The sequence below is a fragment of the Aspergillus campestris genome (genome assembly GCF_002847485.1).
Source record: "Aspergillus campestris IBT 28561 chromosome Unknown P168scaffold_12, whole genome shotgun sequence".
Lineage (NCBI taxonomy): Eukaryota > Fungi > Ascomycota > Eurotiomycetes > Eurotiales > Aspergillaceae > Aspergillus > Aspergillus campestris.
Genome location: NW_020194347.1, coordinates 483,607 through 498,591, shown reverse-complemented (window position 1 = coordinate 498,591; position 14,985 = coordinate 483,607). Strand labels below are relative to the sequence as shown.

The window sequence follows — 14,985 nt, the reverse complement described above, 5'->3', positions numbered from 1 at the left end:
TACGTCGTCAAGCGACCTTGTGACTTTGTTGTCCGGATGCACGTGACGCTGCCTCGCCATGACTGCCAATCGCCCTCATCCTCCTCCCCCTCCGACCTCACCTACTTCCGTTCCCACTCCATCATACACTCCCACTACCGATTCCCAGTCTCTCCAGCACGATGATCTTTCAATTCTGTCGGAGGACGCGTCTATGCCCATTGCCATTGTGGGCATGGGATTTCGAGGTCCAGGGGATGCCGTGAACGTCCAGAAGCTATGGGACCTCATCATTGAAGGCCGAGAGACTTGGAGCAAGATACCGGACTCCAGGTGGAAGATGGAAAGTTTTCATCATTCTGATTATGCCAGACATGGAACCGTAAGCATTGTTTGATATGTGTTCCTTCAGTGCGAGTTGTTTTGTAAGATTATCTGAACACCGACAGATCAACGTGGAAGGGGGCCATTTCCTCGAGGAGCACCCCTCCTTCTTCGATGCACCGTTTTTCAACATGAGCAGTGATGAGGCAGCGGTAAGCATCACAAAGTTACATAAATATCGGGCGACTCGTTGAGACCGTACAGGCAATGGACCCTCAGCAACGGCTCTTGTTGGAGGTTACATACGAAGGGCTCGAGAGTGGTGCGCTGGCCCTACTGAAAGATACATACCGGAGCTGATTATTCGTAGCTGGGATCCCACTCTCGAAAGTAATGGGCAGTCAAACCGCCTGTTTCGTGGGCTCCTTTAATGCAGATTATACGGATCTCCTGCTCCGCGACCCGGAGTGTGTTCCCATGTACCAGTGCACCAATGCCGGTCAGTCGCGTGCTATGACAGCAAATCGGATTTCATATTTTTTCGACCTGAAAGGGCCAAGCGTTACGGTTGATACGGCTTGCTCGGGGAGTCTAGTAGCCTTGCATCTGGCATGCCAAAGTTTGCGGACAGGGGATGCCACCATGGCGGTTGCGGCGGGTGTCAATATTATTCTCAGCCATGAGTTCATGTCAACCATGACTATGATGAAGTACGTGCAGGCCACATATATCAATGGTGTAGCTTATCCTTGACCAGGTTTCTTTCTCCCGACGGCCGCTGCCATACCTTCGACCAGAACGCTAATGGGTACGCGCGTGGCGAAGCAATTGGCTCTTTAATCCTAAAGCCACTCAAAGATGCAATTCGAGATCGCGACCCAATTCGAGCCATTATTCGAGGGTCGGGCTCAAATCAGGATGGAAGGACTCCTGGCATCACGCTGCCTAGCGGCGTCGCACAGGAGGCACTGATACGCCATGTATATAAGACTGCAGGTTTAGACCCAGCGGCAACGGAATTTGTCGAAGCTCACGGAACTGGCACTCAAGCTGGAGACCCAATCGAAACCGGTGCCCTGGCAAAGGTGCTCTGCCAGGACCGGGATCCGATGCAACCACTGCGAGTGGGCTCGATAAAAACCAATGTCGGGCATCTCGAAGGAACGAGTGGCGTGGCTGGAGTTATTAAATCGATATTGATGCTAGAGAACCGCACATTCCTTCCCAGTCGGGGTTTCAAGTCATTGAACTCGCGAATACTGCTTGACGACTGGAAAGTCAAGGTAAGTGGTTAGGCTCTCGAGCTTTGTTCTCCTCTAATGACAAGCAACATTAGATACAACTCAATCCCGAGCCCTGGAAGTCAGCGGGTCCTCACCGCGTCTCTGTCAACAGCTTTGGTTACGGGGGTAGCAATGCGCATGTTATCCTGGAAGATGCCATGGGCTATTTCTCTCAGCGGGACTTGACATTTGTAGTACGAAGTCCCACACTCACAGATAGCTCTCACTGCAATTCTTCCGAGGACTCTAAACAACGCCGCATCTTCATGGTGTCCGCATTTGAGGAGAGCTCCCTTGTTGAACAACTTCACAAATTGCGTGTATATCTCAGCCAAAAAGCGTCGACCAACACAGACGAACTAATGCATGACCTAGCATTCACTCTAAATGAGCGACGCACGAATCATCTTTTTAGGGCCGCGGTTATCGGAGATTCTCCAGTGGCCGTTGCGACCGCATTATCACAACGTGTCAAAGTCCAAAAGGCCCCTCGCAGACCTGCTGTCGGATTTGTCTTCACAGGACAGGGTGCGCAATGGCGCGGGATGGGAAAAGAACTATTAGAAGTCTACCCCGTGTTTCGACGATCCATCCAACGGATAGATTATTATATGGCACAGATGGGAGCTCCATTCTGCATCTTAGGTTCGTTCCCCTGTTCCCTATCAAGCTTACAAGTCTAGGTCTCTAATACTGACGCGCAGGCTATTTTACTCTGAATAGACGCGTTGACATCCGAAGAAGAAGAAGCCCGGCTGAATTACCCGCTTTTAAGCCAGCCCATATGTTCCGCTCTGCAGATTGCTTTGGTCGACTTACTCGCAGCATGGGGAGTCTATCCAGACTCAGTAAGTGGTCATTCCAGCGGCGAGATTGCTGCCGCCTACGCAGCGGGCGCTTTGACTATGGGGGATGCCCTGATGGTAGCCTATTACCGTGGGGTAGTTGCCAGTAAATTGCCTTCGAAAGGATACCAAGCTGGTGGTATGCTGGCTCTAGGATTATCACCAGATGATGCTCAGCCCTACCTAGAGTCTCTGATGCTAGGTTCAGCGGTTGTGGCTTGCGTCAATAGCCCAACAAGCATTACCGTATCCGGTGACAGCCCAGCCATTGACGAGTTGGAGTCCATTGTCCGCAAGCAAGACATTTTCTGCCGTCGGCTGGCCGTTGGAGTCGCCTACCATTCCCATCATATGAAGACCGTTGGCGATGAATACCTATCTACAATATCTACCCTAGGCACATGCTCTGGACAAAGCTCCTCGAATCAGGCTAAGAAGAACCGGGTGCGCTTCTTTTCATCTGTCGTTGGGGCGGAAATGACGACAGCTGAGCTAGGCCCGACGTATTGGGTCAAGAACCTGCTGGGCCAGGTGAAGTTCGCTGATGCCGTGTGTGCGCAGTGTTTTGAAACAAGCGCTATCCGAGGTTCATCTACTGTTCCGGATACGAAAAGAACAAGGCGTTTGGGTGCCGCACGTAAGGTTAGTATCGACTGCCTGCTGGAGATAGGGCCACATTCAGCTCTCGCCGCGCCCGTTAAACAGATTTTACAACACAATAAAAAGCTCAGCGAGGCCAACATTCGTTACTATTCTACCCTATCTCGCGAAAGTGATGCGGTAGCAACGGCACTGGATATGGCTGCCTCCCTGGCATGTTCCGGATACCCGGTAAATTTCCAGGCGATCAATGACCCATCGCCTTCCAGGGATCCATGCGTCCTTGTGGACTTACCAACGTATAGCTGGAACCATTCAAGGTCGTACTGGACCGAACCGAGGATTAGCAAGGCGTTCCGTAGCCGCAAGCACCCTCGAACTAACCTCCTTGGGGTGATCGATCGCGGTTCATGTCCCTTCGAACCCCGTTGGAAGAACTTTCTCCGTGTCTCGGAAGATCCATGGTTAGCCGATCATAAAATTCAGTCCAATATTGTGTATCCAGCAGCGGGATATATTGCCATGGCTATCGAGGCGGTGGTCCAGCATGCCATGGACAGCAAGGATACCAATAATCTTGCCACTGTATGCCTACAGGATGTTTCAATCAAGACACCGATCATCATGAACGAAACACTTGCAGTGGAGGTCATGATCTCGCTTCAATTGCTCCAGGACGCTACGACAACGGGCTATTACAGATTCCGCATATACTCGGTGACAGAAGAAAGCAACTGGACCGAACATTGCCAAGGGGTCATATGCCTCCAAACAACGGACTCTATCAGCACTGATGATATGGAGAGCTTTGAATACCCCGAATGCCCTCTTTCTGACGATTTTGACCTTGATAAATTTTACACAATGCTCTCTGATATTGGACTCGAATACGGACCCACCTTCACCAACATAAAGCACGCTCACTTCACATCCGACACCTCAATAGCCCAAATATCCATCCCGGACACCGCATCAGTTATGCCAGAAGGATTCGAATACCCGCACTTGATACACCCATGCACCCTCGATAGTATAATACAGACGATTTTCATCAACATAAACATGAAAGAGAATCCTGCTGTCCCTGTGTACATAAAGCAGATGACCATGTCCCTAAAGACGCCAACAACAGCAGGTACGGCGTTGGACACTTGTACAAAAGTCAGAAAGAGTAGAAAGGGGGATCTTCTTGCGTCTATTTCCGTCCTTGATAACAATGGATCTCCTGCGGTTTCCATTACGGGTCTGCGGTGCAGGAACATCCAGCAAAGTTCGATGGATACTACATCTAAGGAAGCTCGACTAGCATACCGACTAGAGTGGAGTCCTGATCCCGACTTCCTTGTTCAGCAAAACTTCCGGGACATCCTACAAAGCCAAGGAGACGATACCCAGGATCAATCCCAGAATATTAAGGGTGGTGAACCTATCAAAGATGCAATCCCCCTGACCGAATCACCTGAGCGTCTCCCCACCATCGACGAGCGTCTAGGATTCCTCACAGACATAGCCACACAGATTCAGTCGCTAGGCTCGTTCGCCGACGCAATGAACCTTAACATTGCCGAGTTGCAGAACTCCAACATGGCACAAAATCTCCTAACGACTCTAGGGGGCAATTGTCGAACATTGTGACAGGGAGTGCCGATCTCCAGAATTTGACGGACGAGACAGCACTTCTAGAAGCGTACTGGACAAATGCCTATAAAGATCAAGTATATGAGTGGGTAGCGGTCTACATAGACCTCATCAGTCGTAAAAACCCGATGATTTCGATTTTAGAGTTGGAAGCGGGCTCCGGAGACATGTCAGGCAAACTGTTACAGAGGTTGATGGGTGACTCCCAGCCTCAGTGCATCGAGTACACCCTGGCACATTCAAAGCAGGATCTACTCGACAAAGCCAAGCTTGAACTATCCCAGTGGAGCGATTGGTTGGGCTTTCTTCTGCTCGATATAGAGGGTGACTTGGGCGCACAGTCATCCGAGGGTCATCTCTATGATGTTGTCATTGCACCGCGTGGTATCCACACTGTAAAACACAAGCAGCAATATTTGAAGAACATCCATGCTCTACTTCGAAAAGGAGGACACTTTATTCTCGTTGACCCGCCCACTAGTCATCAGCAAATTGGCGATTCTTTGCGATCTTTTGGTGTTCTCGGGTCGAGCGAGGGACAGCAGCACGGATCGGCAGATAGTCAAAATTTCGACATAAACACTGGTCTGGAAGAGGCTGGCTTGTGTGGAACTGCTTTGACAACAGAATCTCCCGATGGGTATACCATGATTGTTTCGAGGCCCTCAAAGAAACCGTCTACTCTCTATGATGAAATCCTCATTATCACGGGCAAGAGTGCAAACGACGATTCTGTTCGGCATTTGAAGGTTCTTTTGGCTTCAAAATGCAAAACGGTGAGGGTGGCGGATTTGACCAGCATCACGCCGCAAGGCAAGTTTTGTATCGTTCTCGGAGATATCGGCAGCTCAGTATTGTCAAACCCCAAGCAGACGGTATTTTCTACAGTCAAGCAACTATTTCTTGAGTCAGCTGGTGTTCTGTGGGTCACGACAGGTGCAACGCTAAACCCATCTGATCCTGATGCTGGCATTGCGGCTGGTTTTGCAAGAACAGCACGCTCGGAATCTGGAGTGGGGCCTATCATCACGCTTGACTTGTGCAGCGAGTCGCCATCGTCAGAAACTCGGATCGCCGAAATAATATACGACATTATTCAAGAACACGCCCCAGCGCAGGACAAGGACGATCGCGACACCGAGTACGCCGAGCGAAGAGGGACAGTATTCGTCCCGCGGCTGGTTGAAGATAATCAGCTCAACCGGACATTAGCAACATCGGAGCAGTCATATGTCATCAGTGATGAAATAGTCTCCTCGTCTATTCGGCCTCTCCAAGCAGTCATCGACGCTGATATTGGGCCGGGGGGCGTTCATTTCGAGAATGATCCTAAGGTCGAAAACCTTCCAGATGACTGCATCCGCATTGCAGTCCACGCAGTGAGCACCACAAAGCAAGATCTAAAGGCTGATTTGTATCATAATGGTGGACGGCCTAAATTAGGCTCGGCATGCAGCGGAGTCGTGCAAGCTGTTGGAGATAAGGTGTCCAACTTTGCCCCTAATGATCGCGTGGCCTGTCTCGGGTTAGGAACTGTAGCCGGCTTTTATCAAAACAAGGAGTCTGCATTCCAGAAAATTCCATCTGGCATGGACTTTGATTCGGCAACCATTCTACCATCGGCTTACTGTATGGCCTTTTACGCTGTACATCATCTTGCGCATGCTGCAATTGGGGATCGCGCTCTGGTAGTGTGTGAGGACAAAACGCTAGGACATGCTTTCGCGGAAGTTATCAATTATGCTAAGGCTCGAATGTTTCTTATAAGCGGAGGTGGTGAGGAAACTTCGGCTACCTCTTCCCCCGCAGTCCCTGGAGATGGGACACTGCGGCATAGCTCTACGACAGCCAAAGAGCTCAAGCGAATAACCAGTGGCACTAAGGTGGATGTAATCATTAATTGCATGGAATCGATAAGCTCAATTCATCCATTGTGGAGTTGCATGAGTGCAGGGGGTCGATTTATCCAACTCCGCGGTCTGGAGTCGTCAACACGGCCTATGTGGGAAATACCACGTCTTCTAGGCGATTCCCTGTTTGCGACGTGTGACTTCAATGACTTACTCACGCGTGATGCCAATTTGGTGAACGAGATTTGGAGCAATGTCTCATCTCACTTGCGAGATGGCGATCTTCACGAGATCCCGCTACCACCGAGATACAGTGTATCCAACCTTGCAAATGGACTGGACGCTCTCGAATCGGATCCTCGAGTGCATTCTATCATTGTCACAGTTGGTGAGAATGATGTGGTTAAGGTATTTTTATTTCCACGAGGTTAGATCAGACGCTGACCCTTAAAGACACTCACGCCGAAAGAGCCTTCTTCTCTTTTCCGACCCGATGCATCGTACGTGCTTGTTGGGGGATTAGGTGGTATCGGTCGAGCAACATCTATTTGGATGGCTGAAACTGGAGCGCGCACACTAGTATTCTTAAATCGAAGTGGACTATCACAGGAATCATCCAAAGCTGCCGCGCGAGCCTTGAAAGAAAAGGGCATACGTGTGATTGTGCGCGCCTGCGATGTATCCGACAGTGACCAGGTCTCCAAAATAATGAGAGATCTAAAAGACACAGCTCCTCCTATCCGAGGTCTCATTCACGCAGCAATGGTAGTAAAGGTAATGAAACAATATCCGGGCAAAGACAAGATACTAACCCAGCCAGGATTCGCATATTGAGAAAATGACCCTAGACGACTATCTCACAGTCCTGCGACCCAAAACCATCGGAACATGGAACCTCCATCGCTACCTCCCCCAAGACCTAGATTTTTTCCTCATGCTATCCTCCATAAGCGGCATAATAGGCAACGCCACACAAGCCGCCTACGCCGCAGGCTCAACCTTCATGGACGCCTTCGCCGCACACAGACGAACCCTCGGCCTACCAGCCGTCTCCCTTGACCTAGGCGTCATCACAGACGTAGGCTACCTCGCCGAAAACAGAGACCTCGCGACCCGCATGGCCCAGCAAGGCTTCCACGGCACAGACACGCCCACCCTCCTAACCCTAATCGCAACGGCTCTCACCCCAACCCAGCAGCACCATAGCCCCTCGGCGCAGATAATCACCGGCCTAGGCGACTACCACGAAGACGAATCCCTCCCCATCCTCTCCGAAAGCCCCCTCTTCTCACGTTTCCGCCACATCTTCTCCGCAGCCGACACACGCAACGGGAAAACAGGTCCCCTACGAGCAAGAGATACCCTCCGCGCGGACCTCTCCTCCGCCCCGTCCATCGACGAAGCAGTCGCTGTCGTCTACTCCGCCCTCTGCGCGAAGATAGCAGCAAACCTGTCAATTCCAACGGACGCCATCAGCCCGACTGCCCCGATTGCGGAATACGGCATTGACTCCCATGTGGCGGTCGAGCTGAGGAAGTGGATCGCCCGTAGCATGGACAGCACAGTGTCGATCTTGGAGATTCTGGGTAGTACCTCGCTGATGGAATTGGCTGGTAGGGTTGCGGGGAAGTCGGGACTTGTCAATGTGGAGTAATGTTGTTTTCCATTACCCACCTAGGTATATACCTACTGAGTTTGTAACGGTTGGGACACGAGGGAACGCCGGAGGGGGCGGAGCGCGGGGAGGACGAGATTGTGAAGGTCGGGATATTGCAGATTGCAGATTGCCAGTTGTCTTTTTTTTTTTTTCCTTTTCTTTTGTTGTTATGCTCCATATCTGTAGTTGTTTTGGCTATGGCCTAAATTGAGATGTCGCTTTGTTACTTTATTCTATCCTACCTATCCTACCACTTTACGCACCGATTACTCAAGTTACAAAACAGCATAAGAACAGCCATAATAAAACACACTCATATGTATAAGAAACATAATATTTCAGAAATTATATACCCACTCATAAACAAACATCACCAAAACCAACAACCGTCTATTATCATCAATATCTATCTAACATGGTAAGCCAGGCCATGGAGCAAGAAGAAAACAAACTCCACAATGCAGGGGTAGTGAGTAGTCGTCGTCTGGCGACGCTAGCTGTGCTGGTCGGGGTTGGTGGGTATAAAAGGGAAATACAACGATAACAATGTAAAATTAAAGATCGGATTGCACCCGAGGTATCCATCCATGTCCATGTCCATATCCAGGGTGGTTGGCTGGACGAGGGATGGTGGACGAAAGAAGAGGAAGGGAAAGCGAAGTGAAGATGTGTTGGGTGATTAATGGATTACTCCGCCTTCTTCGACGCCTTGGTCCGCAGCTTCATCAACACATACACAAGCGCATACGACGAGATGGCGAAGATAGCCACCACGGCCGCGTCACGCCACCCGTAGTAGTAATCCTTGAGGTTGATAGTCGCCAGGTAGTCGCTTCCGCGCGAGTACTGGCACACGCGGCAGTCGGACGTAGCCGAAGGATCAACGAGGTTCATGTAGGCGCCCATGCCGTGCATGAAGTCGGAGAGGTACTCGCCGCAGGTTGTGCCGTTGGGCGGGTTGAACAGGGCGTATTCGGACTCATCGCAGGTGATTTCGACGTCGTAGATGGTGAATGTTAGGATGGAGCCCATGAGGTAGTTGAACGGGTTCATCCAGTAGATCCAGTAGCGCCAGAAGGCTTGGATCTGCTCGTAGGGGACGAGCACACCGCAGAAGGAGGCGAGGGTTCCGATGATGAGGGGGTTGATGAGCGAGGCGAAGATGGCGTTGGGGGCGTAGGCGGAGACGAACTGGCCGATGCCCGTGTAGACGAATTCGTACATTAGCATGACGAAGAAGACGGCGCCGGCGGCGTCGGAGTCGGTCGGGAAGCCGACGGTGTAGTACCAGCAGGCGAAGTACAGTACGGCGCAGAGGCAGAGGTAGGGGATCTCGGAGACAATCAGGGCGGTGACGAAGGCTACCCATGAGTACATCTTGGATTTCTTCTCGCGCGCGTCGTAGATGTCTCGTCGTTCCAGGAAGAGGGGCTGCAGCTGGTTGATGACACCGGGCGCTACGAAGATGAAGTTGAACACTGTGAAGAGTCGCAGCTGCATTGATCCGATCGAGTCTCCGATCATCCAGAACGAGAAGCCGTTGAAGAGGGCGGAGCCGATATGCAGCGCCATCTTGTTGTTGGTGTAGTCGTTGTTGCGGAAGATGGCGAGAGACATGCGCTGGGAGACGATCTTAGTCTGTTGCCACAGGGGCAGGGCAAACTCATGGCCGTCGTCGAGGGTGCCGGGGGGCTTGGACGCGGCGTCAGCGACGATCTCGTCTAATTCCTTGGAGGCGCGGGCATTCTCGGGGGACTCGAGCCAGACTTGGTTCCAATCGCGGCCCTGGGAGAGGACGCCGGAGACGACGTCAATCATGTGTTCGGCGGGGTTAGCGTTGGCGGGGCAGGGAGCGCCGTAGCGGGAGAAGTAGTTCTTGACAGTCTGGCCGTTGTTACCGATGTCGCCGAAATAGACGGTCTTGCCGCCCTTGGCGAGTAGGAGGAGGGTGTCGAATTCGGCGAACAGTTGAGCGGAGGGCTGGTGGATGGTGACGAGGACGGCCTGGCCGACATCAGCCAGTTTGCGCAGGAAGCGGACCGTGTTGTAGGCGGACTGGCCGTCGAGACCGGAGGTGGGTTCGTCCAGGAAGATCAGGATGCTCGGCTTGGATACCAGCTCGACGCCGATGGTCACACGCTTGCGCTGTTCGACGCTGAGGCCGTACCCAACACGTCCGATGAGCGTATCGGCGATATCGTGCAACTCCAGCAGGTCGATAATGGTGTCAACATATTTCAGCTTCTCCTCGCGCGGGGTGTCGCGGGACTGGCGGAGGAGGGCAGAGAACTCGAGGGCTTCACGGACGGTCGCGAACGGTTCGTGCACATCAAGCTGCTCGCAGTAACCGGCGGAACGCTGGAAAGAGACGGGCAGCGGGCGGCCGTCAACCAAAATCGAACCTTTGATGGTACCTGTCGTTTTGCGCTGGGCCAAGACATCCAACAGCGTCGTCTTGCCCGCACCTGAGGAGCCCATGAGGGCACCCAGCATACCGGGCTTCACCCAGCCGTACACGTCTTCGAGGAGAACACGGTCGCCGGTGGGGGTCTTCACGGTATAGGACAGGTTTTTCCAGGTGAACACCGACGTGTTACGAACCAACTGCTTGTCGATGTCGTCCTCCGTCTGGGAGCTAGAGTCCTGCGGGGTTTTGGCACCCTTCTCGTCCTGAGACTCCTCGTCCAGGTGGGCCACCTGACGGTGCTTGTCAAGACGCTCACGGGGAATCAACAGCAGACTACCGTTCTCCGATGCGGCCTTCCAGCGCGACGTGGCGACGATGGTAACCCCGGCGAAGAGAGCCCACCAGGCCCACAGGATACCGAGGTTCCTCCACACGTGGGTGTGGCTGTAGGAGAGGGACGACAGGTACTGTTCACCAGTCACGTAATTATGGCCCGGAAGGGCACCTCCCACACCCGCACAGGCTTGGTGGGCAGGATCTGTGTAACCAGGGCCGCTCGGAATCAGGTTCGGACCAACACAGGGGATCGTTTTCCCTTGGAACTCGCTGGACAGCAGGGCGTCGAAGCCGTAGGCCATCGGGTTGATCCAGAAGATCCAACCAAACCAGGGATGCATCTGCGGTTTCTGGATCATGTATCCGGTATACATGATCAAGGCGGAGATGAGGAAACCGGACACTTTCGACGCACCATCAAAGGTGCTAAACAGCGCGCCGACAGCACGGAATAGCGCCGTCATAGCCTACGCATCGGTGCGGGTTAGAAGCGTTCGAACTGCGAAAGGGGATGGATCTGACTCACCATAGTGGCAGTGAATACCAAAAACCAGTACGTGAAGAAACCGCTCGCCGACAATGTCAGACCCGACATGAAGTACACGACGACAGAAAAGATGCTAATTTGAAACAGAAGCACGGGGATGTCGGCCGCGATCTGCGCGATGCAGAATGCGGCGGGGTGGAAAAACGCGAAACTTTTATGCTTAATCAGGACCGGGCGGCCGCTGAAGGATTCAGTCACTTCAGACATGGCCAACAAACTGTTGTACAACAGCGAGAAGAACAAGGCACCAGATTTGACGAAGAGGCCGCCGGAGTGTTCCGGGGCCATGTAGAAGAGGGAACCCGCGATGAGGGCTTGGATGAGCGTCGACAGCTGTTTGATGAAGAAGGTCGCCTTGTCGCCCCACAGGATCTGATACTGTCGGACCACGCAGGCCCTGACCTGATCGAGAAAATCAACCGTAAAGAGGCTCTGGTTGGAGAGGCGCTTCGATTTCTCCCCCGCCACGGACAGTTTGAAATCCTCGGTTCGCGCCTTGGCCAATTCCGAGTCGGGGTAGTCATACTCTGTCGCCATCCGATCGCGAATGGCGGACTTCTCGTAGGCTGCCAACACCTCGGCGCCATTGCGGGGGAAGCGGCCCTCGTAGCCGGGACGGATCTTACGCTCTGTCGGGACGGTGACGCCCGTCAGGTAATCCCCCACGTTGGAGCCATCGCCGCACACGAAGCCCAGTTCTTCCATGAAGGGCCGCGCCTCGGCCATAGGGCCGTAGTAGATCTCCTTGCCCTCGTCCAGGACTAATACCTTGTCAAACTGGTCGTAAATTCCATTGCCCGCCTGGTACAGGGTGGCAACGGTGGACAGGCCCAAAACATCGGTCATGGCACGCATGGCCTTGGTCCATTCCAGGGCTGTACTCGCGTCCAGACCCCGGGTGCTGTTGTCCCAACAGAAGAGGGAACCCCGCGTGGCCAGGCATTCGATGATGGAGACCCGCTTGCGCTCACCACCCGACACACCGCGCACGTACTCGTTGCCGACCTTGGTGTCGGTGGTATGGGAGATGCCCATCGACTCGAGCAGGAAGTCCTTGATCTCCTGGCGAAAGGCTTCGTGTGACTCGACCCCCTTGGGGAGGTTGAAGGGGATCTTCATGCGGGTGGCAAAGTCCATGGTTTGGCCGACAGTCAGGGAGGGAAAGAAGAGTTCTTCCTCGGTGTTCATGACGATCTGACCGCGGTATCTTCCTACCTCATCGGCAGACAGGGACCCATAGCGGACATCCCCTTCGACGGAACGATACCCGCCCCGACGGTTGGCCAACATTTTCAGGAGGGTGGTACACCCGGACCCGGGACGGCCCAAGACCAGGAGCATTTCCCCGGGCTTGACACAGCCATGGCTGTTGTCGAGGATTCGTCGAAGGGGCGGCTTATTGCGGGACTCTTTGATTTGTTGCGGAATGTTGAACTGAGAGAGAAAGTTTTCGTTGACGGCGGCTTCAGCGCTAACGACCTCGACACTCAAGTCCTTCCATGTGACACCTAGCTCTCGCCGTTTGAATCCGGAGTCGACATCGCGCTGGTGCTGCTGTTTCACCACGGGTAAGAGGCTCCATTCTTTGTTCTGGTCGACATTGACCTCGTTGCGTGAGGATGCATCGTCCCCCAGCACCGTAGCGGTACTGTCGGTGTCATCCCGAGTATTATCCGGCCTCAAGAACTGACCCTCCATGACGGGCAGACAGTCGCGAGGACGAATAGGGGAGGAATGCGGTGAGATCTCCTTCGGTAGGGGAGGGGATATCAAACCAAATAGGATGTCGAAATGAAAAAGGTAAAAATATTCTCACTCGATACCAGTTGCGACCAGCAGCTAGCCCCAGCGTTATAAGGCCGGAGCATGATGGGAGTGGAGCCTAAAAAGGCAGCGGAGGAAGCAAAGCCAGCTATGTCCGAGTCCGAGAGGCCGAGACGGGATCCACCGGGTCAACCTTTGTTATCAACCACGCATTCAGGGACCGTCGGATTGACTGGGATTCCGCTTATTGATCAGGAGGCGACGACCAAGAAGAGGATAGTGCCTCGATATGCATCAATGATGACAGACGGATATGAATTCGCGTGGTTTCGAAGTGGAGCCGTGGGAGTCGCTTTGCGGTATCCGACCAACCCAGGCGACGGTCAACAGGGAAAAGCATGGTGCAAAATTCGATAATCAATAGCTCTAATTTAGGTCGAGGCTCTGATGAGGTGGAGCAGCAACACCAGCCCAGCGAATGACTGGAGGGAGTGAAGCCAAATCATCGACAAGAAGGATAAAACAGTGGATCAGGAGAAGAAAAGTAGAAGAAAAAGATGGCAAAAGTGGGGCGGTCAGTCGGGGGCGGGGCAAACACGCCCCGATCGGCTTCGGGACGTTGAGTTTGACCTCCGACTCCGCTGACTCATGCTATTTCCACCAATTGAAGGCGCAGACAAGCCGAGCGGTCGGCGGCTCAAAGCCGAGGCACTTTAACCTCCGCTGAGTCAGAAGATAATCACGGGATTTCCCGATTTTCACCACAAACTATGCAGATTATACACTTTACACTATACTGTCAACTATGCACGGACAACAGACTGGTCTCGGTGTTGGTCCTCAATCGAAATGACTGCAGATATCTGGCTGCCTATTTTAATCCTTACTTTGTTGGAGTCACGTCAGGAATAAACTACAACAACGTGGTTGGTGTGACCCTGCGAGGTATATTTTTTTAGCGCGGGTGGCTGATCTGACAGGGTTGTGGAATACGCCATGAAAACAGTCAGAACAAATGAAATAGAAGATATCTGTTCTATGAAAAGGATGTAGAATATTGCAAGAATGATACAACACAAATAGCCAAAAATAGCCAAAGAGTGTGGGATATGCCTTGCAGGTGAGCTGACATGCCATCCGATTGCAGTCACTTCCACCAACATCAGCTTCGTCGAACACTCTCATCATAGATCTCTCCCACTGCTTATCTCGACAATGGATTGGTCTCTGTCGTGTCACATGCAGACTCCCCGGCAGTTGCTGTTCGGAGATAAGTCCATCTCCGAGTCGGATCGACCCCGTTCCATCCCAAGCGATGACCGCAGGATACGGCTACACAATGTGATCCATCGGCTGTTTCAGATGATACAATGGGATGTACCCCGGTCACCGCTGATTCTCCGCTGCTGTGTCACGAACTGACTCGTCCATTCTTTTCATGTTCTTCCCTGTCACCATGTCTGATACCCACCCGACAGTATGGTCAGCCGCGTCAGCTAGGTCAGCCTCAGGCCTCAACTTTTGGTCAGATTACACCACGATATATACGGCGGCAAAATATGATATATGCATTTCAGGATCATGTCTCATTCTATACTACACATGCAATTCTTATATACATATACATGCAATGCTCGAGGTCCCCCTTCCGCCACTCTCATTAGCCCTGCTGGACAGTCGGCGCGGGGAGTGATGGGGGCTAGGTGCGATTCCGTGGCGTCGTCAACGTGAGATCCAACCCGAAATCCCTGACCG

General features: G+C 52.7%; 2 protein-coding genes across 2 annotated transcripts; one reads left to right on the top strand and one right to left on the bottom strand.

The window, feature by feature from the left end:
• Nucleotides 1–58: 58 nt before the first annotated feature.
• P168DRAFT_299470 (putative polyketide synthase) lies at nt 59–8,173 on the top strand (the record flags this gene model as incomplete). The annotated part of the gene is made up of 13 exons (XM_024838345.1): nt 59–361; nt 429–515; nt 568–625; nt 674–1,013; nt 1,061–1,586; nt 1,640–2,231; nt 2,310–2,984; nt 3,018–3,068; nt 3,102–3,176; nt 3,216–4,554; nt 4,644–6,927; nt 6,973–7,293; nt 7,340–8,173. 13 exons carry the CDS (start codon nt 59–61, stop codon nt 8,171–8,173), a joined length of 7,485 nt encoding a protein of 2,494 aa, XP_024689749.1.
• Nucleotides 8,174–8,863: 690 nt separating this feature from the next.
• Nucleotides 8,864–13,164, bottom strand: P168DRAFT_321573 (putative ABC multidrug transporter; the record flags this gene model as incomplete). Its single annotated transcript, XM_024840482.1, has 2 exons — nt 8,864–11,386; nt 11,446–13,164. The coding sequence occupies 2 exons, from the start codon at nt 13,162–13,164 to the stop codon at nt 8,864–8,866; spliced, it is 4,242 nt and encodes a 1,413-aa protein (XP_024689748.1).
• Between the last annotated feature and the right edge of the window lie 1,821 nt (nt 13,165–14,985).